Genomic DNA, 19,998 nt, shown 5'->3' on the forward strand with positions numbered 1-19,998 from the left:
CGGCACAGTTCAACTGGAAGAGTGACAGTATTAACAACACATTGTATCCACACTAATAAACCTCCCTTTGTCCACGGCTAGGATGATTAAGGATCCTCCTCTGTTTTAGCTCCAGCCCAGTGGGATGAGGAGAAATACAGGGGCAACCACAGGTATGTCTGTGCCTTCAAGATAAAGGGATAATGACATGGAGACTTTTTAAATGACAATAAACAACCTTTCTGTATTGATTTAACATTTGGTTGAGTGTCCAAAACTCTTAATGCGGCATGATTAGATTTGTGGCGTTTGATCGACTGATTGATTATTAATTGAAGGGTAAAGTTTTTTTCATCAAACATTTTGAAGAATAATCCTATTCTGTATGATGGCTAACTATCTTCAAACCGGCATGATAAAAAATGAATGAAAGAGAAGAGAACTCATCGGCCATGCATATAATGTCATTGTTTACCCGTAGGCCTACGTGGGGAGAGACTTTATTTTGTTTTTCACACTTAGAACATTTTGGGAGCAGTTTTCAGTCAGGTTTTGGTCGTAGGGTTGTAGTAGCCTAATACATAAAATAATCAAAGGTTGAAATTCAACATAAACACTCCCTAGTCTTACAAAAGTGCAAAGGTCTTAAAGAAATAGATTTGGAAAAGGGCTGGAATTTTTATTGGAGAAACGGGCAAGAGCCCTGTCAGTTTTGAGTGTCTTCATTCCCTTAACCAGCAAGTGTCAGTAGTGATCCAAAATTCACCATGCTTAATCAAGCCTAAATAACATTATTTCTAGTGTTGGCACAATGAAGATGAAGTTTAAAAAAAAGTAATATGAAAGACTTGTATTATGACTCCCTGTTCTTCCACTGTTTCCCATGTAATGAATGGGCTAGACTAGTTATTCATTAATTTGATGATGGGGTGAATGAAAAGTGCCTAACCAAGCAGATTTTGTGGTGTATTACCACAAAGAGATTAACTTTGGAAAGGAACTTGCTGTTAATTGGTGGGGTCTGCAGTGTGTAACCATGAAGAATTTGCCTCTCCCACTCTATCTGGCAAGAAAGATACTGCTGGGTTGCATGTGAAAATTGCCTAATTGCCTTTAAAGGCTCTTGCCTCTTACCGGTAATTATGGTTAGTCTCAATTGTCTTGAGCATTTCTCTCCCCTTCTCTCCTTATAAGGATAAATAGCATGTGGGCTGCTCTCTCATTAAAGGCAAGCAGTCCTTCGGAGGCTAAGATTAGAGCTCTGGTGTCACCCCCTGAGCCCTGTCCAAACAACCTCCTGCGAGCTCTCTTAACAGGTTCACAGGCCACACAAACAGATGTGACCACCAGGGCTTCCTGGAGTTCAGCAAGGCCTCATTTCAGGTTTGGTTGAAAAATTGTGTCCCTCCACCTTGTATCGTAAGGGACTCTTTCCTCCAACTACCACGTTGAGCCTGTTATAAACGTGGGAACCTAGATAGATAGAATGCTCGTGACATGTCTTTTGGCCATATCCCGACTACCCCCAGATAACTGGCTCTGAACTCGAGGACATCACAGACACTCTCATGGTGTGTTCATGTCCGTGTGTAGTAATATGGAAAACCCTGCCCGAGATAAGTTTCCTCTCACTTGTCTTGACACCAGTGGTACTGGCGGCCTGTTCTGTGGATGATCACCCTGTCCTATCAGATGTGATTTGACCCCCTGCTGTGCCCCCTTGGTCTTCCCTGCCCTCCTTTTGACAGCTGCTAATCCTGTGTTGACATTGGGAATGACTCCGGGATCCCACCCGGCCTCTCAAGCACTGGTTGCTTTACGACCCTCTCTGCCTGTGCATGTGTGCTGTGCTGTGCTGCCCTGCTAGACTGCCGGACCTCACAGGCGCCAGGCCCAGGTGATGCTCACTGAGCGAGAAGAAAATTCTGAGCCTGAACTGGTCAATTTAAACTTTTTGAGCTTTGTCCATAGAGTTGTGAATTACTAAGTGAATAGCAAAGTGAATTACTGATCCATTTAATTTTTTTATTCATTCAGCAGACACCATGCTTGGCTCATTTGATTGTGTCATTTATTTTTAACATGTTGTTTATTTAATCATGCAATTTAATTTATCATGCTATTTATTTCATTGTGGCTTTTAGATTTCCTGAACACAGAATCATCTCCCATTCATGCAAGTTTAATTTACCAAAGCCTCATACAACACGCAACAAACCTCATATCACAAATACTTTTAGTATTACGCACACATTCCATGGTACCTGCTGACCACAGTAAGAGAGAGAGACGCCCAGCAGTGATGGAGGTGACTAGAGGGGAAACGTGCCCCCATCCCCAGCCTCTGGCCCCCGCCAGAGTACTTTCATTCACCACGGGGAGACTAGTGCTTGAACTCGAGCAGAAAGAAGCCAGAGGGGTGTTTTTTGTGCACAGTGGAACACTTTGTGCCCCCAACAAAAGAGCCTCTTCGCCCTCTCTCACAGACTCAAGAGGGTCACCACCAGGAGAAGTCCTACTCATTCAAAAGCAAACTTTTTTTCCACCTCTTTTTGGTATTTTTTCAGCTTAAGGTGGAATGGAGATGGAGAAAATAGGAGAGCAGTTTTTTAATGCGATTTTTATAACTGTTGATTCAACTGCAAGCCCAGCGGGTTAGTTACCTTCATCTCTTACATGGAATAAGTGACTAAAATAATCTGTTGTTTAGCATAGTTTCGTTTTCAGAGTGATCAGTGAGTGTGACATGCTCTTTGTTAGATATCTGCTCTGTTCGTAAGCCCCCAAAAAGTAGTTTTCCTCCCTCAGTATCTTTGGCTTGCTGCTCCACCGCATACGCTCACTCAGTGTGTCCTCCCCTCTTTTGTGAGCCATGTTGCGGTTGCGGACATCCCCTCCTATCAGCCCCTGTGCCTTTTGAGCTCTTTCAGGAGCACAGGGCTTCAAAGCAGGTGAGCGCCACAAAGGAGAGAGTCGCCGCCAACAAAGAGTAGTGGGGGTGGGGGGGGGGGGGGGCAATAGAGGTAGAGTAAGGTGATGGGTGGCAGAACCGCACAGCGTGTAGGTACCTGCCGCCCTCGTCAGACAGACATCAAAGGGTGTGAAGTGGTTTCCTCTCCGCACAGTCTGCCCTCCTCCATTCTTTCTCTCACACAGACACACATACAATGCCACTTCAAGGAGAGGTCCCACAATGCAGGGGAATTATGTAGGTTGTATCTGATTTGGAGCATGTGAGAGAACTGCACCAAACAGAGATCGTATTTCAGGGGATTGAGGCCAGTCTGTCTTAGTTGTGCATTCTGTGTGAACTTTTTGTGTGTGATTGTAATCTGTTAAGATAAATGTGGGTTATGAGGTTCCATTGGCAGTCTGGAAAGACAGACATATTTGTGTACCTTTTGTGTTTAAAATCTTTGGTTGTCATCCACAAGTTAGGCCCTCATCCTACTGGCATTTGGTCTTCTGTTCCTGTTCCATTCCTGTTCAAGCTAATTGTGTCCACATTAGTATCAACCATAAAATAGTTGTATAAAGAAACGTTCAATTGACATCAAGACAGTCAAATTAAATTGAACTGAGTACTGCCATTTTGTTTGTGACATCTCCTGTACTTCAGTTTCCAGTTTCCATCTAATCCTGGCAGCCTTGTGCATGTTCCCTAAGTGAGAAGTGTTGATGTACACGTGGAGGTGACATCACCTTCCTAATGTGAGTACAATCAGCTGAGTGACAGATGCAGCAGATGTTGCTGTGCGGTGAGGGTCATCCCTACCTGCCTGCAGTGAGACAGAGAGCCTCTGCCAGACGCTTCATATTTTCACCCTTTAATACTCAGCTGCTTATCTCTCTTCTCCTGTCACTCTGTGGCTGTTTGACGGCCTTGTTTTTTAGCTTTAACCTGGTTTGACTGTTACACAGAGAAATATACACGTTTTTCATTAAATAAATGAGCTCTCTCTCTCTCTCTCTCTCACTCTGGTAGGATATGAACACCTAGCTGCATGGGTAATTTAACCTCCTGTCTCAATTGCCACTCTGGGGTCCGTATGACAATACACGCTGCCTGTCTGCTCATGCTCTAAGGTATGTGTGTGTGTGTGTGTGTGAGGTCACGTGCTGAAATATGTGACTGAGACATAACAGGGACGTCTTTAGAGTGTTTGTTATCGAGTCATCTCTCTCAAGTCCTGGTTTGTCTACAAAGGCTGGTTTGTATATGTAAAAACAGGACTGGATTGTGTTTTATCTTCTGGTTTCATAATGCGCTGTCCTTCATCGGAGCTTCCTTTAGGCATGCAATGTGTTTATGACAAAATCCAGTTGTCTCTGTGTGGCTGTGTGTATTGCATAGCACTCATGGCAACTATATTTATATTCAGTACATTTATATGCCAGTTGTAGACTGGAGTTTTATTGGTGTCTGAAATATTTCCACCTTATACACAGCAATGACTGTGAACCAGAGTGTTGTGTGTGTGTGTGTGTGTGTGTGTGTGTGTGTTACACCCATACATAGCACTGAACAATAGGGTTTAGTCATACATCTACCAAAAGACTGGAGCAGAGAGCAATTGATGGGGTGTTACCACGACAACTGGTGGTTCATTCTTGATTTCCAAAGGAGCTCCTCAGCGACCAGGAAGTGACTTTGGCCTGAAACTCAGTGAAGTAGATTAATTGAGTGACATGGCAGTATTAAGAAGCTCTCCCTCATTCACATGGCCCTTCTCAGAGTTTACTCCTTTGACCTTTGAAGTAGATTGTGGCAGGCCGGGCGCACACTGCACCGCCCTCGTCTTCCTTGGAGCGAGACCTACCACGGCACCTCTTTTTAAAAAGGTCGTCTCCTCTCCTCCAAGGGTTGCCCGTGGAGGAATTTTTTCTTGTTTATCAGTAAATGAGACCTTTGTTGCGTTAGCGGCTTCAAGACTTCCTAAATCACACAGCTCGCTCACCCCATGTCGGTTTGCTGTGATACTCCGCTGAGAGCAAAGGTCAGAGGTTGACACATGTATGGCAGACGGCAGAAGAGTAAACGCTCACCCTCTGTGTGTGTGTGTGGTGTGTGTGTGTGTGTGCATGCGCGCGGACGGGCGCAAGTGTGTATTTAGTGGTCTCATGCAGATGGTTGTCTCAGTGTGTATGTGCGGGCGCAGGTGTGTATTTAGTGGTCTCATACAGATGGTTGTCTCCATGTTGTGTTTGTGTGTCTGTAGTGTTGTTCTGTTGTCAGACCCACGGTAAGTGCCTAGTGGTGCCTCTGCATGTAGCACCACCTTGGCTGTAGAACAAGTTTCACATCACACAACATCAGCGGGGAACATGACAGATGTTTCCTTTTCTCTGAATGGGGTTCGTGATTCTATGCCACTTTACCAGTGAGTGGTAAAGAAGTAATAGACCCGTCAATCATACATCAACTTATGACATATTAAATCGATTTGTAATATATTATGTGTGTTAGTTTATAAATTAGTCATTTAATGAATCTTATTTGTCAGGTTATTTCATTGCTCCTAAACTATGTTGGTCTATTGATTTGTGATTTTTTGAAAGAACATGACCAAGTAAGCAATTGAGTATACTGGACACCAGTATAGTTGCCGAGGTGTGCAGTGGCAATGACGAGAATACACCTGTACGATTTTACCCTCCCTTGCTCTTTCTCTCTCTCTCCTTCTCTCCCTCCCTCTCTTTCTCTCCAGTTCTCTTTCTTACTCACACTCACACACACTCACTTTGTGCTCTGGAGCAGTGCCATGTAATTAAGCCTCAGGTGCTGCAGACTGGAAAATGAAAGCTTGTGTCTACACAGAGAGGCGCGCTACACAAGACTGTCCCCCTGCCAACAGGATAGAGACCAGCATGGGATTATGGTCCTTTACCAAACTACAAAAGCTGTTACAGTAATTGCATGGTCAGAGCCATCAACATACAGTGCTCTATTGGACTTTTTTGTTTTGTTAGTTGTTCTTGGTTTTGCTTTGGTGGAATAGCAGCCCATATTTTATAGATTTGTACTCCAGTTTCTCCACTCTTATATGTTTCTGCTGATAGACATGTATTTCCTTCTTTGCCCCGACCAAACCTTACTAAGTCATTGTAATAAACTATTAAAATCACTGGTAGTGATGGTCATAATGGACAGTAACAAATAACAACAACAAATATGATGGCAGAACAATTCAGTAGCAGGACTAGATCGGTCCTTCTAGATAAGTATAAGTATATATACTCTTGATCCCGTGAGGGAAATTTGGTCTCTGCATTTATCCCAATCCGTGAATTAGTGAAACACACAGTGAGGTGAAGCACACACTAATCCCGGCGCAGTGAGCTGCCTGCAACAACACCGGAGAGCAGTGAGGGGTTAGGTGCCTTGCTCAAGGGCACTTCAAAGCACTTTGAACCGGCAACCCTCCAGTTACAAGTCCGAAGTGCTAACCAGTAGGCCACGGCTGCCCCATAGTTCAGGTTTCAAATAGGTTCATCTGCAGCCCATGGGAAATGGGAGGGGAGGGTCCCTTGGGACAAGGCGGTGGTGTTTTGATCAGGTTAAACGCCAGCTTGTGTGCTTTTCCTGTGAGTAAAACACTCACACACACACACAGTTACTATTGTGCATTTGTTGTCTACTCTCTGCCTGTCTTGTGGTCATAATTAATTAGTTACATTTTTCAGTTTGAAGAAACCACATTAGAGTCTCTATTATTGTAATTGTGAGATTGTGTCTGGCAGGAGCAAAAATATGTGATCTCTCCACTTATGTTAGACAGGGTAGGCACATTAAAAGATTCCCAGTCTTCCAGACCAGACGCAAGCTGATAGAGATATAGGCAGTACAAAAGACTCTCAGTGTAGGGACAGTTTTGGGTTGTTTTTGGATATTCACCAAATGTAATATCAATTCCTTTTCCTCAGACAGTGATACAGAGTCTGCCCCAGTATTTTTAGGACAAAAGGGAAGGAAGGTGGTTTCTAACACCCTTGACAACTTGACAAAGGCTGACAGGCCGAAACCTTGGAATTAAATAAAAGAATTAAGAGAGAGTGTGCGGCGACCAAGTTTTTCTTGGTTTCTAACACCCACCAAGATTTTCCTGCAATGGTTGACAATTGCTTTGGCTTGTGAAGCTTAGGCAATGCCTGAACTTGTTGGCAGTATCTTAAGTAAACACATTGTGAAAATGTAAATTTAAGCAATTTTCTCAATACAAAATGTCATTTCAGGTTATATATATATATATATATTTAATTATCTTGGCACATGTATCACATAATAATATCTTGATATTACATCCAAAGAGAGTCTAATTGCTTGCTATGCTTTGCCTCTGGGCTTTCAGCAAAATAGGATAGGTGAGGAAAGGGGAGGGTTTGGAACTCCATATCTCTCAGTAACGTAGGCCTCTCCGCGCAACAGGCTGTGCCGCGTTTGTGCTGAACTACACAGCACAGTGCGAGAGGGAGCTCGAGCGCAGATTAGTTGCTCACTGAAGCGCGAAGTGCCTACAGCGCTGCCTGCATCGCTTGCCCACTCCTGTGTGCACAGGGTGGAGAAATTCAGGGAAAACATTACAAAAACTCAGACCAAACGGGTCTCTTTTGGCTCTACTGTAGGGATTATTTCGCATGGCACTTAGTAACAGCAGGAGTGCGTATCTCACGGATGCTTCAAATCGGCACATTCTTATTCGGTGTGAATAGTTAACATAAGAAAATAGACCTAACGCGCAGGTGAAGATGGCGAGGACACTGTCAGGGGTGACCGCACTCCCGACTTTTAGAAAAACTGGACATTCAGTAGTAGTATTAACGCTAATAGTATCATATATATGTGGTTCGTCGGCTCAGGACTTTCCTATCAACGGAGCAAATGGATTTAGTTTACACCCACCTTACTTTAATTTAGCAGAGGGGACAAAAATCACGGCTACGGCGACCTGCGGCGTGGACGAGAATGGAAGACCGATTCAGGACCTATACTGCAAACTAGTCGGTGGACCAGTTTCTGGCGACCCTAGTCAAACTATACAGGTAAAGACACACTCTTTCATGTCATACCACTGTTATAGGCTAGGTTCGTAATAAGTGAACAGGCAAATTATGGCAAGACAAACTTATTAGGACTTCTGATTATGATTATGTTCATTTTGAACTGTTTAGCTTTAGCCTAAGCACCCTTGTCGCTTTACAATGTCTAGTTATGGAAATCTAGGAAACACAAGAAGGAACGTGTAGCTTTTAAAAATGGACAAGGGACAAGCGGAATATTCACTCTATGAACGTGTCAGTCGTGGGCCCAAAATAACCTTTTTTGAGGTACTATATTATGTTTGTTCAACGTTTGGAAATTTCTTGTGATAGCATACAATGTCCGCAGCCCAGTGCGCAGCATAATTGTTATTGGGCACATTCGGGTCACCTGTTCCGTCTCGAATCCGCGCAAGTGTAGACTACCCTGGCAACGGGTTTTTACTAAGGCGCATGATGAAAACCCGTTCAGATGTTTCCCACGGGGCACCGTCAGTGCATGTTGGCAAGTTGGTGAAATGTGCAAACATTGTAAACTGTAAAATGCAACCCCCTGCAGAATTTCTGCAAGGATTTTCCCGGTGGAATTCCTGGTATTCGTTTAAGTAAGTAGGGCCTTGAGTGAGCGTGGAGGGAGTGTCCGAGACCGCGGTCATCTGCTGGAGTCATGGGCCGAAACATCAAAAGATTATGCTAATAAGTAGCGACCTGCTCTCTTCTACAATGCACCCCTGCGGCTGTGTTCTCACGATACCTCACTAACCCGCTCATTTCAGTGTGCCTTGGGTTTCAAAAAAAAGAAATTGTGAGCATAGACTACAATCCTTCAACTTCATCACTGAATAGAGGAGAATTATGTATCAATTAAGGAATCAAATGTCACCCAAAGTAGTTTTGACAAGTGATTTTAAATTACTTTGAAATATAGAGTTAATAGGCAGCAGATAGTTACAAGTATGACCTAATCTATCTTCACTTCGAATTAACTGAACCACAGTCAAATCCATGAAAAACTTACATAAGACTCTGAATTACAGCACTCATGACACTCATATTTTTAATCAATTTATCACAGACATGCAGTAAAATGTGTTTTTTTAGTGTTTTTTAAATAAATAATAATAATTAAAAAAACTTGACTGCGCCAACACAGTCTTTAGAAGGAGTTTTGCTGTCTATTTGAAGCCAGCAGTACTAACACTGAACCAGTCACAGATTGAAAGAAAGAGAGAGAGAGAGAGAGAGAGAGAGAGAGAGAGAGAGACAGTCAGTCACCCTTGAACTCTATGACATGAGAAGGGATTAGGTTTCTCATTCAGCTCTTTCAGAGTGGTAACACTGCGCTTTGATGAATTGGAGCTGTTAACTAAGAATAAAGATGAGAACACCCAGTGTCAACAACACACTTTTTACTTAACCTTTTTTATGAGAATTATAGTGCACAGTGTACCACTTTGACTCAACATGGATAGCAGGTTTGGGTGTACATATATGCAAGTATACCCAGCATGCAGAAAGATTCTTTATACATTTTGTCAACCATATGCTGTGTGTGTCCCAGGGCCAGTATTGTGACATCTGCACCGTGGATGACAGTAACCAAGCTCACCCCATCACCAACGCCATCGATGGCACCGAGCGCTGGTGGCAGAGCCCCCCACTATCCCGCAGTGTGGAGTACAACGAGGTCAATGTCACCCTGGACCTGGGACAGGTATGCTTGTGTTCCACTCCCTCTTCTCATTTTCCCTTACCATATCCTTTCATGTATAGTTTCTCTCTCTTTTTTAAACAGGTGGGTCTCTTTCATTCTTTTAGTTTTATGCCCTCCTTATAATCTTTCCGTTCATGTGCTCCCCCATCCTACACACATTCACATGCCTTTTTGTCATCATGCAAACATGCAATAATGCAGCAGACTCTCTTATCTGATGCCTGAGACAATGTTCCTTTTCTTTGGCAGATTTGTTTCAGGTAACTACACAGTTACACACGGCTGGTTTGCCATTTATTAATTTCTTGTGCACACTTCTACATAGATTCCTAACTTCTACATATAGGTTTTGAATACTGAGTACTACATTTTGCTTCTATGTGTAAATGTTGGAATGACAAAAAAGATCCTTAAATCCTTGAATGGTAGCCAGTCACTCTGTATATTGACAAGCTTCAAGCATGTCTCACATTGTGACCATTTATGAATGAGCCATGGCCTAAGGTAATCCATGCTTTTGTTGCATCTAGGCTGGACTATTGTAACTCTCTGTATTTAGGTCTGAACCAATCTACCCTTGCTAGACTTCAATTAGTCCAAAATCCAGCAGCTAGGCTTCTTACTGGAACAAAGAAACATATGCACATAAGTCCTGTGCTGGCCCAACTCCATTGGTTACCTGTCAATTACAGAATTCATTTTAAAGTTTTACTTTTTGTTTTCAAAGCCCTAAATGGAATGGCACCACAGTATATCTGTGACCTTTTAAGTCCCTACTGTCCTTCTAGGCCACTGAGGTCTTCCTCACAACTTCTCCTATCAGTCCCAAAGGCAACCCTTAAAACTAAAGGTGATAGAGCTTTTTCTGTTGCTGCCCCTAGACTCTGGAACAATCTCCCTATAGAAATTAAGTCCTCTCCCACCATCAGTAGTTTTAAATCAAATGTAAAGACCCATCTATTTTCTTTGGCCTATAATGTCCATTCATTTCTCCCCTTGTTTGGTTGTTTGTTTTTATTTTATTTTTTATTTATTTAATCTTATTTCTATTTCTTTTCTGCATTATATTAACTGGCATCTAACTTTACTGTACATCTTTCTCTAGGCCTATAGTAGTAGTAGTTTCAGTAACCATATGTTTATTTTTATCTACAATCATAATCTGTTTATTATTATTATTATTATTATTATTATTATTATTATTATTATTATTTTGTATTTTCATTTATTTATTTTTATTTTTTGTCATTTATGTCTTTATTTTTTGTTTTTATTACTGTTTATTTTATTTCTGAGCACCTTGGGCCAATAACATTGCGTTTAAGTGTGCTATATAAATAAATATGACTTGACTAAGGTGAAAGAGGACATTTTCGTCATCACATCTGCTTGTTTTTCCTGGCGACCTCTCCACACTCCTCCTGTTCTATCAGCCTGCAGCAGCGACCTCTCCCACCCCATACCTGCGCCTCTGCCTCTCCTTTGTAAACACTAAGCTCCGTGGCATATAGGATTGCACAGCTCCAGTGCCGCAGCAGCCAAGAGTAAATACAGTCATTTGTTGAGTGGAAAGATGAGAGAGAAAGAGTGAAAGAGTGAGAGAGAGTGGTAAGAGAGGGATTGAGAGAGATGGTGAGAGAGAGAGAGAGAGAGAGAGAGATGAACATGAAGGCATGGGGGGAGGCAAAAGAGAAGAGAGAGAGAGAGATTGGGTTTTGTGTGACGCTCAGCAATTTACCTTGAACAAAAGGCAGTTTCCTAGTGACAGGCTGTGTGCAGGCGGGTTCATATACGTGAACTACAGAGAGTGCAAGAGAAAAGTTTCCCTTGGGGCAGAATAATGATTTGATATCAGCTTTTGTGTAACTATGTGAAAAAAGGAAGGTATTTCAACTGTATCCCAGTTAGCAGACAGTGCAAGGTACTTGATGCAGGTGTTTAGTTGACTTGTTAAAGGCCACACACATATGTGGCATGGTTTGAAATTAAATGTACATGATTGTAAAGTGCACCTTAGATTGCACACCGCCTAATGCCCAGTACAATTGTTGGGTGCAGTGGCATGTGTTTCCTTTCTCCCCCATAGTGTCCCTCCCATGATCCCAAGCTAATCTCTCTCTCTCTCTCTCTCTCTCTCTCTCTCTCTCTCTCTCTCTCTCTCTCTCTCTCTCTCTCTCTCTCTCTGTCACTGCTGAATAGGGGCACAAAGCTGTGACTGGCTTTGTGCAGTGCTCTTTTTATGTGCATACTGTCAGTAAAACCCGCTGGTTAAAAACTAATGCTAGGGATATTATGGAGTCCTTTACAGGGGCAGAATGAGAACTGCCACTTTCCCTGTAGACTTTTCAGTAGTTCAGTAGTAGACAGGAATCCAGGTGGACTTGGAGACGTGCGTGTGTGTGTGTGTGTGTGTGTGTGTGTGTGTGTGTGTGTTAACCTGATCATATAAGTGTGACAAACACGGTTGCTGTAAAGGATGGGAATGTGTGAACCCAATTTCTGTCTCAGCCTGCTCAACCCAACAGTGACCTGCCTAGGAAGCTCGGTTTCTTTCTCTCTCTCTCTCTGTCTATCTTTTTCCTTACTTTCTCTGGCAGAAATGACCCGAGACACCTCAGGTTTAAAGGCAGATCCCCTTTGAGGCTCCCTTAGGCCTTTCAGTGGCCCTATCCCACATTCCATCAGCTTGAGCTTAAGGGTGACAGGAACCTTTACTCTCTCTCTCTCTCTCTCTCTCTCTCTCTCTCTGTCTTTCTCTCTCCCTCCCTCCTGAAAGTATTCACCTGTTGCTCAAGAGGGGTAGCAGAAGAAATTCTCTGCATTTATCATGGAAATATGCTGGAGTTTATGCATAGCTTTCCATTGCTTATCCTTCAACCACGAGCGCTCGCTTAGACTCACAGGGAATTCTTTTGTTATCAACGTTCCACTTTTTCTCAAGTGCTGTTTATTTTACTTCTGCTGTGTGTGTGTGTGTGTGTGTGTGTGTGTGTCTGTTAATACCTGTCCCTGGGGCTCAGTTGGATATAGTTTAAATGGATGCTAATAAGAGCACTCATAGATGAGATGTTGTCTGACACCGATGATTTGCTGTGGAATTCTGCTGCTAAGAGCACATATAGCCTGAAGCAGCGGAGGGGTCTGCCGGTAGGTGTTTCGTCTTTAACCTCCTGGCTGTTTAATAGTGAAATCAGCCTGTAATCATGCCAGGGTAAGAGGAAGTCAGCTACAAGCCCAGCCATGAATTATGCCCTACATCTTACTACTCATCCGCTTACACAGTGTGTCCAAATTACAGTTCAGAATTGTGTGGAGGACCGTTTTTATAAGTTATTGCCTACAATTAAACTGTTTATCTCTTGTTTTGTCTATGTCCTGTTTTTGTCCCTGTTTCTTTCAATGTTTCTCACTCTTTCTCTCTCTCTCTCTCTCTCTCTCTCTCTCTCTCTCTCAAAACATACTGTTTTGGGGAATTTACAGTCTGTCCATTCTGTTGCACAAGTTCATTTTTGCAGTCTAACATGCTAGGTAGAATATCATGGAGCAGACCACAACATGTGACCCTTTGATAATCACCAGTGTCCTTTAGCTTGAGATGCCATTATGCCAGCCACAGCTGAACTTTTACAGCCCTGCCAGAGTGAAGTCCAGTGTGTGTGTGTGTGTGTGTGAGACTGTGTGTGTGTGTGTGTGTGTGTGTGTGTGTGTGTGACTGCATGTGTGTCTGTGTGTGTGTGTGTGTGTGTGTGTTTGTGTGTGTGTGACTGCATGTGTGTCTGTGTGTGTGTGTGTTACTGCATGTGTGTCTGGGTGTGTGTGTGTGTGTGTGTGATTGCATGTGTGTCTGTGTGTGTGTGTGTGTGTGTGTGTTGACTGCATGTGTGTCTGTGTGTGTGTGTGTGTGTGTGACTGCATGTGTGTCTGTGTGTGTGTGTGTGACTGCATGTGTGTCTGTGTGTGTGTGTGTGTGTGTGTGTGTGTGTGTGTGACTGCATGTGTGTCTGTGTGTGTGTGTGTGTGTGTGTGTGTGATTGCATGTGTGTCTGTGTGTGTGTGATTGCATGTGTGTCTGTGTGTGTGTGATTGCATGTGTGTGTGTGTGTGTGTGTGTGTGACTGCATTTGTGTCTGTGTGTGTGTGTGTGACTGCATGTGTGTGTGTGTGTGTGTGTGTGTGACTGCATGTGTGTCTGTGTGTCGGTGTGTGTGTGGGTGGGAGCTGTCCCCTCCTCTGCTCCCATACACTGGTAAAGCGCCCCATTGTTTGCCATGTGCAGAGGTGGGCATGGTGCCAGCTCCCACTGCCGTAAGGAACCGGACACTTCCTGCCATTGATGAAGCCTCCATGCCCTCCCATCACTCCAGCATCACCCTCTGATTAAACATCCACATCATCCTACACACATCAATAACACAAGGCATATCTTCTCTTAACAAATCCACTCCTCCTTCTCCCATTGTTTTCATCCACTAAAGGCCTTGATAACGTTTCACCCCTAATTATAGATGTTGCGTCTTCCTGTCAAGTGCCTTGTTGTGTATGCACTGCAGTATGAATTGAATTGCTATGAGAGAGGTTTTTTTCCCAGCTCAGCCTCTAGGGGACAGGGGCTTTTTGTGTGCTGGTGTGTTGTTGGAACACGTCAGGACGTATACTGTCTCCTATAGATAATGAGCTCACCTCACCTCGCTCTTTTCTCACCTGTGTTCCAGGTGACGTGCAGTGTGTGTTAAAAGTAGCAATTTTTCCAATTCAGCACTGAGCCAACCAGGGCATGAGATGTCTTAGTGGAGCTTGATTCTCAAAATCTGCTATCAGAGGATAGCTACTGATGATTTTGTATTTGTACTTTGGATTTAGTAAGTAAGTAAGTAAGTCTTTATTTATACAGCACATTTTTTCGAATGCAACCCAAAGTGCTTCACATTTAATAAGTTATGGTTTCACATGACTTAACTGTGAGCCTAGTTGAGCACTTTTTTGCAGACTACTCTGCTTTAAATCTGTATTAAGACCCTTCTCCTATTCCAACAGGAAATATCTTGTCTAGCTCAATCTTTTTGCGATCAATTTGAAGTTTCTCTGACCACTGGCAATTGAAAAAAAGCTCAAATCAATGAAAGATCTCATGACCAAATGGAGGCGTCCAGCCCATTCTCTTCTCTCCAACAAGTATCTAATATCAGTCTTCGATCTGTTCTCAGTGGCCACAGATGGCCAATGGCAACTTAAGTGTCCAAGAGGGCCGGCTTATTTTTCAATGAATTGCATTAGCACCACCAGAGACCAGTGTTAATGGGTTAAATATCTGAACAGGCCAGAGCATTGTGTCATGGTGGACGCTTAGTTATGGAACCGGGATGAAGGAAAGATTGACAGGCGTGCTTGGATGATTACAGCCCTAGTTACCATACTGTCTCAGGTATGGGGCGCCTGGTGTGTGGCCTACATACCGAGGACAATGTTCCCATTGTGGGCTTGTGTATGCTTCCTTACATACCATCCCTCCATATCCTCCTGGAAAAAAAATGAGATATGAGCTGTCAATCACTCAGTCAGTGTTGTTCCTTTTCTAAGTTTTTCTCTTAGCATTGATTGATGTGTTGCCATGGCAACACCAACCCATGCTCTGTGTCTCTGTGATTCAGACTCTCTTTCCATGTTTCACATCTTGCCATGTGCAGTCGGTCATATCTGAACGGTTCCGTGACTCAGGCATTTCTCTCTAAACACTTCTTCTCAGTAGCCCCCCCCTCTCTCTCTCTCTCTGCCTGGCTATCTCTTTCTTTTTCTTTTTCTCACTCTCTCTAACACACTCACACACATGCGCACACACACACACACACACACACATGCGCGATTGCACTCCTTGATACCAAATTACACACTTCACACTGCACACTGCTCACACACGTACACCCCTCTGTTCTTTTTTGTCTCTTTCACACTGTTTACTGAGCGGGAAAATGGGGCCTATTAGTGAGAAAGCTCTGACGAGAGGGAGAGACAGATACAAGAAGAGAATGAAAGAGTGAGGGAAAGATTGTGTGTCAGAAAAGGGGGGCATATAAAATGGAGGGAGTGAGGGGCAGAGAGAGAGAGAGAGAGAGAGAGAGAGAGAGAGAGATGAGGGAGAGAGAGATGAGGGAGAGAGAGAGAGAGAGAGAGAGAGAGATGAGGGAGAGAGATGAGGGAGAGAGAGAGAGAGAGAGAGAGAGAGAGAGAGAGAGAGAGAGAGAGAGAGAGAGAGAGAGAGAGAGAGAGCGAGCATGGCTGTCCACATTGACCTTAATAGGAGAGGTGCAGTCATGGAGGGACTGTGGGATTCAGAGGGAAATCTCTAACACAAAACAGAGCAGGATCCTAGGGAATTACAAAGAAGGACAGTGCAGGGATTTCTCACAGCCACATCACAGGGAACTATTGTTTTTTGTTGCTGCTTCTTTATAAAACTATAAAATGTGTTTGTTTTGCAATACACCACAATTTGTTGTTTTCAAACACGCATATGCTTTCTCTCTCTCTCTCCCTCTCTCACACACAAACACACACACACACACGGGCACACACACACATAAAATCCCTCTACACACGCACACTCACATACATATATTTAGCCCCCTCTCCTCCACTGTACTGTGTGGCTGTACAGGTCAGTAGATCTGTCATGTAGTGTGCTTGTTCTGACTGCTCTGGTCTTGCAGCTCCACTCTTGGCCCCGACTCCTCTGCTGTCCCTCCTGAGGGACCCTATTTAAAACCCAAACACATACATCTACTCTGAAGGGCTACTCACTGCTCAAGTAGTACCGTAGTACCACCATCGGCCTGCAAAAGGCAGAGAGTGAGAGAGAGAGAGCAAGAGAGAGAGAGAGAGGGAGATGAGGGAGTGGGTAATTGGGAGGGATATATGACTGGAGAGGTTTTTGTAAGTGAGGTACCACTCTGTCATTTATTAAGCTATTACATGCATTCTTGTGCGTGTGTTTCGATGTGTATGCGTGAGTTTGTGTGCCTAAAACAGACCTTTTCAAACCTACAGCACCTTGTGCTTGACACGGTCTTGCTGTTGCTCCAGCAGCTGCGTAAACGAGCTGCTGCCGCTTGGCATCTATGTGGAGAGCCCCCTCCTAAAGCAGCAAAGATCCACTCCCACTGCACTGCTCTATGCCTCTGTAGAGTCTTCCTCACCAGTGTCGTGGCAGCAAGGCTCTCAGTGTGCAAGGCATTAAAGTGTATTTCCTGTGCATTAGTCCAGCCGCGAGAACAAATAAAGTCTGCAGATTAAGCCACTTCCAGCCCTGGCAACTGCCTTGTCCCACTGCCAAAGGGGGGATCCTTGGGGAGAGGGTGTAGACCAGGGGGATGCAAACTATTGGTGAAGAAAATCTAACACTAACTCCAATTCTATTTTTATGATTTGATCTGTACTTTCATAAATAACTCGCAAGCTCATGGCAAGCTGGAGTGTTCCTTAACATCAAGTAAATGCCTCAGAGGTGTGTTTTAATCTTGACAACAAGACTAAATATAATGTCTGGGGCATTTCTGTGTTGCACTTTTCCATCCATCTGCATGTCATACTCTTGAACCAGTGAGTTAAGTTTTTGAAATGTGGTGTCGCAGGACAGTGTTTACGTAGTATCACTTGACCCATATGTGGTCACTGCATACTTCAGACAGCTCCTCTTAGGAGCCTGTCCAGCTGCTTAAAATGGGTAAGGTTCGAAAGCTGTAGGCATCCTGGTTGCAGTTGAGCTCAGTAAATATAAACTCTACAAGCTTTCTTTTGTGTTCTCTTCCAATGGTGTTCATTATAGACTATTTTAATACCAAGCCGTTTCACCATTACTGAGGCCATGGTTTTGTCTGAGACCTGTTATTTTGCGGTTTGTCTATAGCTCTCCAGAATGTCTTACCAGTCCTATTGTGTTACATCCAAAAGCAAACAACCAAACAATTATATGGAAATACCTTAGCATTAACATTGATTGTTAACATGCACAACATATTGTTTGTAGCTCATTGTTAAAACATGGCATAAAGAATAACAGGCAGGCTACACCAGGCCCGTAACTGCAGCGTTCTGTTTGCAGACCGTATGCTGCAACAATAAGCTTCCTCTATAATCAATGGAACTGGCTACACCAGATGTGATAGCTGCCTGTACATTTGAAAAAATTAGACCAGTCTTCTAAAAACTCTTTTTTAACGCTCCGCAAATGGAATGCTTCAGTTGCGTGCCTGGTGTACCCCGCGCTCCACCTGTAGGGTTAGGGCTCGTTTCGACATAAAATGTCACTCAAGACTTCACTTTACAGGTGTGCACTCACTGACCCTCTACTTGAGCTCCCTCTTCTCCAGTCTTTTCCTCTTCCACTCGTATGCTTCTTACTTTTAAACAGGAAACTCTTCATCATCCTCATAGCCATGCCAGATAGTAGCTGAGGGAGTAGACCAGTGGGGATGCAAACTATTGGTGATGAAAGTCTAACACTACGCCAATTCTATTTTTATCATCTGTAGTTTTATAAATAACTTGCAAGCTCATGGCGGAGTGTTCCTTAGATTCGGAGCATCACGTAAATGGCACTCATCCGCATTGTCATGCCAGATAGTAGCTGTCTTTTGTCTGACTTTGGCCCTGGTCTGGCATAGATCGGCTGGACATGTCAGGGCCAACTCTAGTACTAGAGTCACCCACTATCTACCATGGGTGCAGCTGCTGTTGTTGCCACCACTGTTGGGGTCATCTGGAGTTTCGTCCACTCCTCATGCAAATATTGGGCCAATACATCAATAGCATTTTTTTTTAAAAAGCAGAGTGGAGATAAAGGGTGCCTTGGCCTCTTGAGGGAAACAGTAAAACTGTTTGAACTGTGGGAAGCTCAGGGGAAGAGGAGTAGACCAATATAAGAGGTTACGTGTGGGAGCGGAGAGCAGAGGGGAGGGTTCGTTAGCAATTAAGCCGCATAAAAGGAGAGGAGTTGGACATCACAGTTGGGCTCACTGGAAACCAGTGGAAAATTACAGAATCGTAGATAGAAAGGTTCAATCTCACACAGGAAACTTGGCAGTTGAACTGAATATTCTTTATATAAGTTAAATACAAATGCAACCCATTTGGAGATAATTTGTCTCCTCCCTAGCTAGCAGGCTTGTTGGCAGTAGGAAGACATTTATACTGTGTTTGTTGATTGGAGTGATAAGGCGTAATTGTGAACAATGAGATTCTCCTGTCATTCCTTTCCATTCCATTCCATTGTCATTGTCATTATGGAATTAGAATATGAATAGGTTTCCCTCTTCCTCAGTCTGATTTTAGGGGAAGGGGTCCTAGAAGGGAATTTTGCCGTCAGTGCTGAAACTGCACCAGGTACTGAACCCAGCGCAGGTTGAGGCACGCTCCACAGCCTTCCCAAATGCCTGTCACATTCTCCTTCTCTAAGGGTGAGGGGCAGTAGCACCCCCCACACACACCCCACCACCCCACCCCCACCCCCACCTCCAGCCCATACAAATGGAAGTTTACTTTTCTTCTTTGCGCTCTTCTGGTTGTGCGAGTGTGTGTGTGTGTGTGTGTGTGTGTGTGTGTCTGTCTGTCTGTCCTTTCGCACGCGTGTGTCTATGTCTGATGCCCTTAAAGCCCTTGTGTGATAAAGGCTAAAACAAAGAGAGGCCCTGCTGGTTCTCAGCGACGTGGGCAAACAGGGCAGGCAGTGGCCCTCCTTATCTGTCCATTTTGGGCTTGATAACATTCTGCCGGAGGCGTCAGCTCTGGAGATTATTCTCACAAACCCACAGGCCGAGGCGAGAAGGTGTCGTCAAAAGAAACGGCACTCTCAAACGGGGCATGTAAAGACTGAGTGTGTGTGTGTGTGTGTGTGTGTGTGTGTGGGGGGGGGGGGGGTCTATAGGGGAGGATCTATGGGTATGGCTGTTTGGGTCTTGTGAAATGGGCTGTGTAGCTGTCGTTCCGCCATGGTTTTGAGTTATTTTTCCGGTGGCACTGACTGACAGAGGGCGATGATCTGGTGGGGAGTGTTTAGAGACGACAGAGAGCTATTGACCTTGTGTTTTCGTCAAGCTCCAGCAGCTGATGGATAACAGGCCCTGGCTGTACTGGTCCTCTATTTTTCATTTTTTGGGAAATGCACATAGCGCTGTTGAGCTCTGTTTCTATATCAGCACTCAAATGACAACTATAATTAGAAGCCCAATCCAGTAATTATTATAATGGTGCCATTATGATGATGCGATATTTTTTTG

General features: G+C 43.9%; 1 protein-coding gene across 4 annotated transcripts in view; it reads left to right on the forward strand.

The window, feature by feature from the left end:
- Positions 1-7,436: 7,436 nt before the first annotated feature.
- lama5 (laminin, alpha 5) overlaps positions 7,437-19,998 on the forward strand; it is an 80,749-nt gene continuing 68,187 nt past the window's right edge. For 3 of the 4 annotated variants that reach the window (XM_042097281.1, XM_042097280.1, XM_042097283.1), the window contains exons 1-2: positions 7,437-8,019; positions 9,578-9,730. In XM_042097281.1, coding sequence (XP_041953215.1) covers positions 7,726-8,019; positions 9,578-9,730 — 447 coding nt within the window. In that variant the 5' untranslated portion in view covers positions 7,437-7,725. The remainder of the gene's footprint in view (positions 8,020-9,577; positions 9,731-19,998) is intronic. The other variant, XM_042097282.1, reaches the window with a different exon arrangement.

This window comes from Alosa sapidissima, chromosome 7, assembly GCF_018492685.1.
Source record: "Alosa sapidissima isolate fAloSap1 chromosome 7, fAloSap1.pri, whole genome shotgun sequence".
In the NCBI taxonomy this organism is placed as follows: Eukaryota; Metazoa; Chordata; class Actinopteri; order Clupeiformes; family Clupeidae; genus Alosa; species Alosa sapidissima.